The sequence below is a fragment of the Centruroides sculpturatus genome, unplaced genomic scaffold, assembly GCF_000671375.1.
Source record: "Centruroides sculpturatus isolate CEXI.00-Female unplaced genomic scaffold, Cexi_2.0 scaffold1067, whole genome shotgun sequence".
NCBI classification, from domain to species: domain Eukaryota; kingdom Metazoa; phylum Arthropoda; class Arachnida; order Scorpiones; family Buthidae; genus Centruroides; species Centruroides sculpturatus.
The window spans coordinates 11,558-23,420 of record NW_019385388.1 but is presented as its reverse complement, the minus strand read 5'-3'; the positions used below and the strand labels follow the sequence as shown (position 1 = coordinate 23,420).

The window sequence follows — 11,863 nt, the reverse complement described above, 5'->3', positions numbered from 1 at the left end:
GGCTGGGCAAGAATTAACTGATAAATGGACGAACAAAGTGTGGTTTGTTTGTTTAGTTATGGCAACGCAACGTTTGAGAGACCCGTCTAGGACCTTTTTAAAGGAAACTGGCCCCTATTTACACATTATAGAGGCGGAGAAAACCCGGAAAACCGCGGGTGGTGAGTCCGACCGAGCCAGGCTGGAAACCACGACCGAACTGCCAGCGTTGGAGAAACGAAGACCGCTCGACCACCGGTGAGGCGCGAAGAAGTTACGGCCGAAGGTATCCAAGAATTCTGGACGAGAAGAGCCTTTGGCCGTATCGTTAGGTCGACAAAGTCAGCCTAACCGATAGGGCGGGTATAGGAGACGTAGACCAGGATATCGAGGAGTTACCGCGGGTTTCTGGCCAGAGTCTTGTCCAGGACGACCTTGGAGAACCGGCGGAACGTGAATTGGCGTAGAACTGGAAAATAGACATTCCGAAAACGAACCCAGAAAGTTTCTCTGCAGATTTCCTTAGTAAAAGTTTGGTAACGATAACCGAAATCGTCCATCGAATCGTAGCCAACGATCTAGATTTTGAAAGGAGGGCAAAAGCGAAACCGAGCGTTTCGCTACCGACGTTTGTTTAATTAAAGAAAAAACCCAAAGAATGAAACTCGGCCACTTTATTGCAGAAAAAACAAGAATTTCGGAAAAGTCGGGACCTCGGTCACAAAAACGAATTTTACATTTGTACGCGCGAATGTTTAACATATATTATTATACAAATTAAGATGAAAATAACTTGAAATTAAAGTAAACTTTGTTTATTTTCGGTGGCGCCTTCCCCTATCCCTATTTACTCCGCGTTAAAATCACCCGGTTTAACGCCGTCTAGGAACTCCCGGTTCGTTAAGCCCGGTACTCGCCGTTCCGTCGTCTTTCCGCGTCGCGTGTACTCGCGCGCGGAAATTACCCTACGATCTAAAATGGCCATCCGCCAGCCGTAAATATAGGCCAAACCAGCTACTACGGTAGGTAGGCCGCCTGCCAGTAGTCGAAAATGGCGTCTACCGGGGTGGCTTCGTCGTATCGATTAAACTTTTTAAGTTTGCCTTCGATCTTATGACAAATAAAAAAACCTCAGAAACGAATAATTTGGATAGGAAAAACATTGTAAATGGTCGAAAGTTAGGAATATCCAATACTTTCGTCGCCCAATTACGCTTACTCCATTCCCAATACTTTACGCGGTAAGTCTATTTGATATTAATATTTAAATCGGATAGTAATGTAGAGTATAAATGAAATACATTAGCGTATTAGTGTACAAATAATGCTTTTTAGCTGGCCGACCGCCGTAGTTCGAACGCTATCGTCCCGCCTGACCTTTATGACGACATCGATAAACGTGACAGAAATTAAAAGAGGGAGATTTAGATGGATTGGACATTTGGAAAGAATGGGACCAAAGAGAGACTAGAGGGAAGAAGACTGAGAGGAAGACCACAAAAAAGATGGGAAGAGGATGTGCAGGATGATTTGAGAAAGATGGGTGCGAACGGCTGGAGAAAGAAAGCCCAAGACAGAGGGAATGGGTGAAAATCCTGGATGAGGCCAAGGTCCTTCGAGGACTCTCATAGTCCTCGAAAGACCTTGGCCTCATCCAGGACTTTCACCCATTCCCTCTGTCTTGGGCTAGAGAGAGAGAGAAAGAGAGAATGACACTTAATAAAGTCTACGTATATAACGTCTCGATCTCTTCCCTCCCTTAAACAGTTCTATCGCGTAGCGTACAGAAATAAGTGTTAAAGGTCGAAGACCTTATGGGTACTAAAAAGTCTTTTTCAAATTCATCTCGGGTTCGACCGGGCCCACAACGGAGGCGACAGGATGGCGAGAACAGGGCCCGACATATCTGGGATGGATCCATTGGCGAAAACCCGCGTTTTATCGATCCATTCCAATATTTTTCTGTATAAGTTATCGATTGATAAGTTTTTATCAAACAGTTGGTCGACCGTGCGTCGAATAACGATGGGTCCAAGTTCAAACTCTCGGCTATGGTAATTTATTGGTCGACCAATGGCGGCAGCGCTTTAACGCGGGTATTAAAAAAATGGGTTAAGCGGCTGGGAAAGAGCTTTTCGCCTTTCGGAGATTTTTACAGAAGAGAATCGGACCAGAGAAGGGAGGAGGAAAGTATTAATTAACCGGAGTAAACCTCTCATCGATTCTTCCTCGTTAAAAAGTAAAACTCTGCCGCATCGACATTGTTTAATTACACTCTACTTTAGATAATTATAATTCGTTATACCGCTTTGTAATCTCTCTCCACTTAAAATATATATAAATTAAAGTCGCGCGAGTCTTTAGATCGAAGACCTCAAAGTTTTGTGGGAGAAAAAACGATAGAAGGATTATCGGACCAACAAATTGCCTTACGTATTTACGATTTGGCATTAAGCTTAACCAAAAGTAATGGGTGATGTTTAGGCACGAAATATTCGAAAAGACAGTCTATTACATAAGAAATGGCAAATATTTCACAACTATTTCCTCGGCCAACACCTACTTAGGAGTTTAAGCCAGCAAAACGTTTGTTTGTTTAAACTCTGTTTTGTTTTGTTGATTAGTACACTAATTAAAGCGTTGTCGATTGACTGTCGACACTTAATCCACAAAATTACACAATATCTACTCTATATCCTTTCTCGTTCACCCGCCCAAAATGCTTCCCTTTCTCTTCTCCCCTTCCCGATTCTTTTTCTCCTCGTCCTCGCGTTTTCCAAAAGTCCGCTCTTCACGCAACTTTATAAAAATGAACGAATTGCTGTATAAACCGCTTTACGCGTATTCCCGGTTGCAAAGAACTCGATGGATAAAAGATTCTAAACTGCGGAAAACAACAAAATAGTTAATATCCCGTTGCCGATAAGGCCTTTATAATTGAAAGTAATTCATCAACCGTCGTTAACGAAGTGTTATTTTAAAGATGCGATTTTTCAGTGTTCGGACAAGACGGCGGATTACGGTAAGCGATATAACGAGTATTTCGTTAATTCTTTTACCGAGTGGTTAAATGCTATTTTAACCACTCCACAGAAATATATGCCGTATTTACTTATTGTAAACAATCCCTGATTATGCATTGCGATATCAGGGGATATAACTCATGTTATGTTATTAAAGATAAATGAAATGAATGAAATACCGTATTTACTCGGATATAAGACGATCTGGCGTATAGGACGAGGTGTGACTTTAGAGACGAAAAGAAAAAAAATTCTATTTATTAATACAATTCTAATTTTATTTCGTTAATCATAGAATATTATCAAATGCACGTATTAAGGCAAACGACCGCGTTTGCCTTAATACGCGATGAATTGAAAACAAAACCAAAACATTATCGCGTCATCGGAAAGAGTTTATTTTTAACTACCAGACCCCACCACCCGTGGGGGGATTTTTCCAAAAATTTCTTCTTAGTGTACATTCTGTTGATGTACCCTATTAAAACGCAATCAAAAACGCAAAAACCCGCATCTAAAATAGTGTAAATAGAAGCGGAGTTCTTTACGGTAAGCCTTAATACTAACCGTCTCCCTTCAGTGGGGTTGAATTTCGATACGTATATTATATAAAAACACGCGCGTATTCGAATGCGGCGTTGTGTCAAAATTTGAAAGGAATCGGTAGGAACGAACGAACATTACATTTTTATTCATATCTATATATATAACCCATTCAACAGGTGTCCGTCCCGTAACCGTTTGATAACGGACACTAGAGGCGCCCCTATCGTGTGTCATATTTCAAACATTCAAATTAAATTAACAATATAAATTATTATTATTCATTTGGCCAATAAATTATTATTTGGTCAATATAACAATATAAATAATTCAGTATATTTGTAATAGGAATTTATTATTGTCACGGAATGCCTGTAATGTTCACTAGGGGGCGAATAACGAAAAACCGGATAGGTTTGAATCACTACGTAAGACGATAAGGTTTGAAATAGTTAAGGTAATATAAGGTAATATTTTAATATCTATTAACCCATTCAACAGGTAATGGCAATTTGTAAATAACGCCCACTAGGGGGCGTCCCAGGCTACTAGTTTATNACAAAGGGAGAGACGTGCGCAGGAAACATTACAGAGAATAGCACAATCAACACGTGGAGGCTTGCAGAATGAAACTCATGAGCTCAGATCTGCAATGTTGCACAGGCAGGCAGAAGCAAAACGACACAGAAGACAAAATGTCACAACAAGGCAAATTGATTCCAAATAATTATACTTTTTTTACCAACAATGTTGTGTATACAGAAGTTTTATGATGGGATAAATGATGGAATACAGAACACAGCTAAAGAATATCTTCAGTCTGTAATACAGAAATACTATTTGCTGTGTATTGATCTGTTAACATTACTTTTTAACATGAACATTTGTATATATTTATACTTGATTTTTTAATCATATTCTATTTATTTGAACAATTTTGAGTAAAGAATAGATTCACTTTCTCACGTACAAATACTGTTGGCTGTTTGTGTATTGATATTTTAAGTTTAGTTTCTAAGATGAAGAATTGTATACATTTATATATATTAACTGCATCAAACTTTTAAACATTAAGCGCACACAACTTTCATATATTAAGTGCATTAAACATGCCTCAGGAATTCGTAATGCTGCTGGAACGTCCACTAGGGGGCGTCCCGGGCTACTAGTAGATAGATGATGATCCGCTTTAGTTCGTTTTCACAGAAAACCAAACTTAGGGCGTCGTACTCTTAGCGCCATCTGTTGGACATAAAAGCTTTAACCCCGGATGATATATTTTAATTTATACGAATGTTTACCGGAATAATATACAGCCTATGTCCACCCCGAGGTTCCATTCTAAATATTGGTGAAAGAATTTTTGAAATCGGACGAGTAGTTTCGGAGATTACCCGCTGCATACAAACTTACTTACTTACAAACATGACCTCTTTATAATATTAGTATAGATGATTCGGAATGCCCTAATATTCATTAAAAATAACAATTTAACTAATAGAAAACAACTACATTTATAATCGTTGCTGAGTGACCGTATTTCATCAATATTTTTATAAATAACGAGAAGATCTTTTCTGCCAACGCGTGCAGGATTAAACCAACAAACAATGGAATGTGTGTCTTAACTTGTTTACGGTAGGTGCCAACTTACGATAAATGTAGACCTATAATGACAGCGCCGGGTATAGGCGGTTGGCAGAAATTATTGCAAAAACGCCAAGAATCCTTCGTTGGCGCGTATAGGACGACCCGGGTTTTTCAAGCGGTGAAAAATGAATAAAAATCTGGTCTTATATCCGAGTAAATACGGTATATCTGTGTCGGGTTTAGAAAATATTTAAGCGCGTCGTTAGAATTGTAGATACGACGATAAACAATGCATTATTTATAAAGGTAAACAAGGGGGAGGAGTGAATATCGACCGAATTGGATATTTTGTCCGTTAAGATGCATCGAGTTCTGACGAAAGTTCTTTTTATTGTATTCTTTCCCAGGGGCCTTAGTCTCGAGTTTTTCGTGTTACAACTCCCAACGTGTTGAAGGTGTCACGTGGTACTATCTCACACACTGACGTCAAATTGGTAGTCTCGAGTTCTAACTCACGTGCTTTCCCATCTCACCATGCGAGTTGCTACTCACGTTGAGTCGAGCATGTGAGATCGCTACACGAAAGTAAAAATGGCTGACGGATACGCAATTCTTATCGCTATCGAAGAGTTAGAAAGAGCCGAAAGACGTTGTTTGAGAAGGCAACGANCGGTTAATTAATAGTGTTTTTAGTGATGACGAAGAAAACATTGTTTAATTTATATTAATATGTATCACTTAAAAAATTTTAATGAAGATATTTATCTTAATTATGAAAATATACTAGCATGTTTTTTAATTTTTGGAACCTAACCCTCCTTTTCGTATTAGTTCTTTGTTTCGTATAACACGGATTCGCATAACACGGCAATTTTTTGGAACGTAACTACCGTGTTATACGGGGGTTACCTGTATTTAAAGATTGGCACTGTCATGAATTTAATGTACATGTGAAGAGTCAGCTGCAATTTATTGGTTCTGATTGAAACATAGCGCAGATTAGCTGTGGAAGTCATTCCAGTTTTGCATAATAATAATGAAAATCCAACCGAAATTCGCAAAATCTAACGAAAAAGAAGGTTGACGAACAGAGATAAATTACCGTGCAACAATTTCATTCCAAAAAAGTTACGCCAATGTCCAGCTTCAGAAACACGATAAAAAGATTCTTGTTCATGAACACTCCAGTCTTATCCTAATGTTTTTCCAATTTGTATTTGTATCGGTAAAAAAGTTAATATCAATGACGTAGTGGGAGATGTTATCCAAAACTTAAAAATTTCGATACAGTGTTGCTGACAAGATTTTACAAAATATTATTAATGGCTGGGATAAATGCATCAATTCTCAGTGATTAGGATAAAAAGTAGCATACACTGCATGCTTCATTTGCTGATTTTCACGATGCTGTAACAAAATACAGGCTATGAAATTCCTAAATACAGTTTAGTAACTGCATATCCCGCTGAGATGTTTATTATTTAAGATTCATTTTACACAAATTTAAATATATAAAATTATGTAAACTTACTTTCAACAATTGGTGAGCATTGTTAGGTAAAATGTCATCTACGTTATTCACATCCTTCGAAAATCGATTTAGAACATTTCCTAAAAATATCAGAATAACAGATATTATTTAAATTAAAAACTTATGTAAAATTTATGTATTCGATTAAAATTATTAATTATACAACATATACAACATAGCATATCTGTATGATTTACAGTTCTTAACTTGACATTTTTTAGGTTTTTCATACCTGAAGATTTTTACAATGTACATAGTTATGTTCGTAAAATATTTAAATAGAGCAATGAAGCTGTAATTATGTAAATAACTTAGGCTTATGAAACAAAATGCAGTACAAGATCTCACATATCTTCCAAATACAGTTTAACAGGATTTCAATAGAATTTTGAAAAATAGGTTTTTCAATAGGTTTTGAAAAATGCTTTTCCTAAACTTCCTTTGCATTCATATCCAACATCGCTTGCATATCACATCTTATTACTGAAAATGGCTTTTGTTCTTTTTCTGAATTTTTGTTGCATTCTAACACATATATTCTTATTACTATCTGATTTCGTATATTACATCAGAAAAAGGAATAAATAATGCATATATTATTCACAGCTAAATTATATTCTTCGTGATCATAAAACAATATATTAAGTCTTTAAATAAAATACCGAAAGTATTTTATCCAAAGACTTAATATATTGTTTCATGATCACCAAGAATATAAGATAAAATACTTACAGTATTTTATCTTATATTTTATCAGTATTATTCAGTATTTTATCTTATATTTGGATAAAATACTTTCAGTATTTTATCCAAATACAGAAAGTATTTTAGAAATAGAGCCTCGAAAACTCGGCTTAATGTGGACCGAAGGGTGGTCGAGTTTGTAACAATTCCGGGTTATCAGGAATGGCGTTAAAAAAATAAGTACGAGTGTGGAGTCTTCAGAAAATACTGTACTATACCTGTATGTATTGTTTGCTTGAGAATACAACAAAGAATACACTGCCCAAATGCCTTTATGAAGGCCTTTATGAAGGTAGAGCCATTACTACATAAAAATGAAAATTAATAAATACACTGTGTACAGTAATTTACCTGATAAGAAAGACCCAGAAAAATACTTTATGAGGCATAAAGCTGTCTATAATGGAAATTAATTAACTACAGTAAGGATTTTTTTTGCCCTGCCAGGGTTGGCTGAGTTATCCGGAGTGTCGGGTTATCGAGTACCGAGTTTTCGGGAGTGTACTGTATTTCATTTTTAAATCAAATTGAGCATTCTTTAATTTATTATAAAATTATTTTAAAAAATTAATAATCCATGAATTTTACATACCAACAGGAATTTTATCCAAAAATGAAATTGGAGTTCGAATAATACATTGAAACATATTCTTGTGCAGCTTCAAAGATGCAGCAATGAAAAAATTATACAATAGTAATCCAGAAAGTATCATCGTAAATAATACTACACATATTAGTCCAAAGTAAACATATACATTATATTTGTCACTATAATATAAACCTTGATCTTCACTATTGTTAAATATTGTTGAATTAAATTTCAGATTTTCAACATTATTTACATTTTTTGTATAGATCCGTTTGTTATACAACCTGAAAATTAGACAGAAAATAAATATTAATTTACTGAATTATATATTTGTTTAACAAGCAGAAATACAATAACACTACTTAAATCCATTGAAAAAAAAATACCATTCAGTAATGTTGAAATATATAAGATAGTCAATTGGTAGAACATTTTCGTAAATCAATAAAATGATTTAAATGAAAATTTAAGCTACATTTTCATAATTCAGCTTTGAATGTTCAAGTTTGAACATTTTTGTTATCTCTTACATCGTGGCTGAAGCTTTTATAGGTGATGCATTTGTCAAGGAAAATACAACAGAAGACAGGTAGAAAACAATTTAACAAGATGGAAATGAAGATGCTGTTTAAAAATTGTTATTAAACATAGAATGAAACTTGTAGAATACTCGAGTTTCCATTCAAAAATGTGCCTTTACCGTTAACAATGGGCATAAACAGTTTTTCCTATTATTGCTATTTGGAAGATGACATCTACCATACAGCAATAATAGGCAAAAGTGTATCATCTACTAGATGATCAAATCAGTAGTAGTCTTAAATCATCTACTGGATGTGTGGGGATCCGGACCAAGGTTGACTTAGAAGTCTGAAGGGAGGTAATTAAACGAGATTTTAAAAGCCTTCTTTTCTAACCTAAATAGAAAGAATTAAATGTCTCGTTAAAACAATGAAAGTTTTTCTTGGATTTTTAAACGATGAATTGTGTAGAAAGTGCCAAAGTCACGGGAAAGTGAGTTAGAGAGAAGTCCTCTTAAGTCGAGAAGGTGACCTCTCACGCACCCTTTAAACAGATGTAAAATGTCACGTGATTCAAGGCTGCGAGGTTCATGGATTGTTGTTCTGTTAACTCCAATGTGGGTGCTTCTGGAAGAGTTGACTGAGAAAAAGTGCAGACATCACCAGAGCCATCCCTTGTTAGCTGTGTCATCCACTTTTATTTCAATTCACCTAGCTGACAAAGGAAAGCACCAGAAACCGTGCTGTATATCCCGGGGTCAGCAAGTTCCATGTTGATAACAAAGTACCCAAGAAAACATCATGATCTTGAACTTTCAAACTGTTACTGTGAACTTACATTTTGCTCTTTGAGCAGAGATATTTCTTACTGCAAGAAATTGTTGTAAGAAAGTTTTTATATTTTATTAAATGGTGTAATAGATGACCCCTGTCTCCATGCAAGTTGTCACTCCCACATACCCACATACAATTTTCTTGATCCTCGACAACTTCGCGTATTTGTCACTTCTGTCAGCAACCTTACAGTGGTGTCAGTTAAGTGGAATTGCTAAACCCAAATCAGACTGGTGGTTAAAAATAGTATTTCTGTTTTCCAGGATTCTGAGGAAGCCAATTCAAAAATTATTGGGGTGAGAAAGAAAAGTGGATCAGAACATGGCTACAGAGACAGGTGCCCCACTACGAACGCAGGAAGTAACCGGAGGCACAATCGCAATGTTTGGAAAGATGATTCCGATCTTTTCTGGTGAGAGCGGGTGCATTACTAACTTTTTCAATTCCTTAAACAAAGTAACTAGTCTGGCCGGATGGATCTCCTACAGTTCCTGATCATTACAAAATGTAAACTGGCACGTGTTACCCGAGATTTGACTGGAGGGATATGCAGACAAAAAGCTTGATTAAATACGACGACTTTAAACACTTAATGATGGAGTGATTTTACTGCGAGCCATATTTAATGCAAATGCAAAAATTCCATGCTTGCATCCAGCAATGTGGGAAATGGTTCAGGAATTTGCGATCAGGCTTCAAACTTCATCCAATGCAACAACCATTCAACAAACAAAATTCACAGAACAGAAGCACGCCCTCATAAGACAATGTCCGCAATGGAAGCTGGACAAAAAGCTGTGTCCAGTTTGTGCGTGGGCTGAACGAAAAAATTAGGCGAAACTTTATGTCGCAGGATACTACCACATTTTCAGAAGCGTTGAAGGTAGCGATCAGGGAAGAGACAATTGAACAGTTGATGGATAAAATAGAAATTTTATTGCAAGCATAGAAGAGGCAGAGAGAACAATAATGCACCAAAAGGAGAAAACAAAAATGTTAACCAAGAACCCGCGCTTGATACTAAAATCATTCAGGTTACGCAGCAACTTGAAACATTGGAAATAAAAATAGAGAATAAGTCCTCATAAGGACCAGTAAATAATCCTTGTGAGTAGGCATACAATTTAAGTTAACACCTCAATCTACAACGAGACCAAATTTCGAAAAGGTAAAAGTGCAAAATTATTTGAGCTGGCAGCATCAACCATCACCTGCGAATTTTATAAGACCAATCGACCAGACAACTTCCCGCGACATATTATATCAAACACTCTTTTGGCAATACCACATACAGAATTTCCAGCCCATGGACAGCTAGAAACAGAAAAACGCTTACATTTCATCCAGCCATATCAGGTATGGCAAGAAATTAATTATCGTGATCTGTCTGTGTTGAGATGCCAGACTCAAATAGCCCCTTTTCTGCTCCCATTCTGTCTGTTTTATGTGAGTCATGCATCTTTTTGTCAGGCACAGTATAGGCAACTTGAACAAAAAAAGCAATTACAATTAGGAACAATTGCCGTATTATTGGCGCATAATGGCCAGGATTGGCCCGAAAGGAGTTTTGCGACCTAGCCAACACCAATCAGCATGACTGACAGCAAATGTTTAGCCTTACCTGCTCCAAATGAAAACCTCAAAAAAGTACATAATCAAAGGGAAGGGAGTATGGATAATTCGAAATGGAATTGTGGCGATAGAATTATTTCAGTTAAAACTGGAGACCATTTGCGCAACATAGAACATTTAAGTGATGAAGCACACGATACAATCCTATTAGCCAGAATCAGTATGTCAAAGAGTGAGGATTCTCTGTTCGGATTACCGTCATCCACCTTAGTCTGTGAACTACAAAGTAAAAGAATGGGACTTACAATAAATATGAGCGCATCCGTTACATTAGTATCTAGATCTCTCTTCCACGATTTAAGCAAATTGCCAGAAGTGGAAACGAGCACGTTACATTTAATTAGTGTAACAGGTCACTAGTTAGAAACAATTGCAAATGTAACAAAGTTTTAGATCTGTAGTCTAGTATTTTTCTCGAAAATGTTAAAGCCTGGTTATATTCATAAAGGCCTGTTATATATATATATATATATTATTATTATTATGTTGGGTTTAGTAGGTAATACTCGGTTTAAACCGGTGGCTGTGTACTATGCCGGACCAGAGTCAAGGCATAGCAACCAAAACAAAACTAAAATTAAATGTGTGTGTCAGTGTCTGTATTAAGGAATTTCCTAACAATATGGCATGTATTCAATATAGCGGCCTTCTGTAGTGTGATGTATGTATTTCTACTCAATTGTAATGTTCCCAGGCTTTTGTGTAGCATGTGTGGTATCACACCTGTACAGGAGAGAACAACAGGTACAATAACTACCCTATCCATCCTCCACAGATGCCTTATTTCCTGGGCAAGTTCTGTGTACTTGCTAATTTTTTCAGTGCATGTGTTTTGTACATTGTGAGTGTTTGGAATGGCTATGTCTATAATGTATGT

General features: G+C 36.6%; 1 protein-coding gene across 1 annotated transcript in view; it reads right to left on the bottom strand.

The window, feature by feature from the left end:
- Positions 1–6,537: 6,537 nt before the first annotated feature.
- The window catches only part of LOC111638417 (multidrug resistance-associated protein 4-like), a gene marked incomplete at its 5' end in the record, with an annotated part of 16,633 nt that continues 11,307 nt past the window's right edge, over positions 6,538–11,863 (bottom strand). The window contains 2 exons of the mRNA XM_023384126.1: positions 6,538–6,746; positions 8,003–8,283. Coding sequence (XP_023239894.1) covers positions 6,613–6,746; positions 8,003–8,283 — 415 coding nt within the window. The remainder of the gene's footprint in view (positions 6,747–8,002; positions 8,284–11,863) is intronic.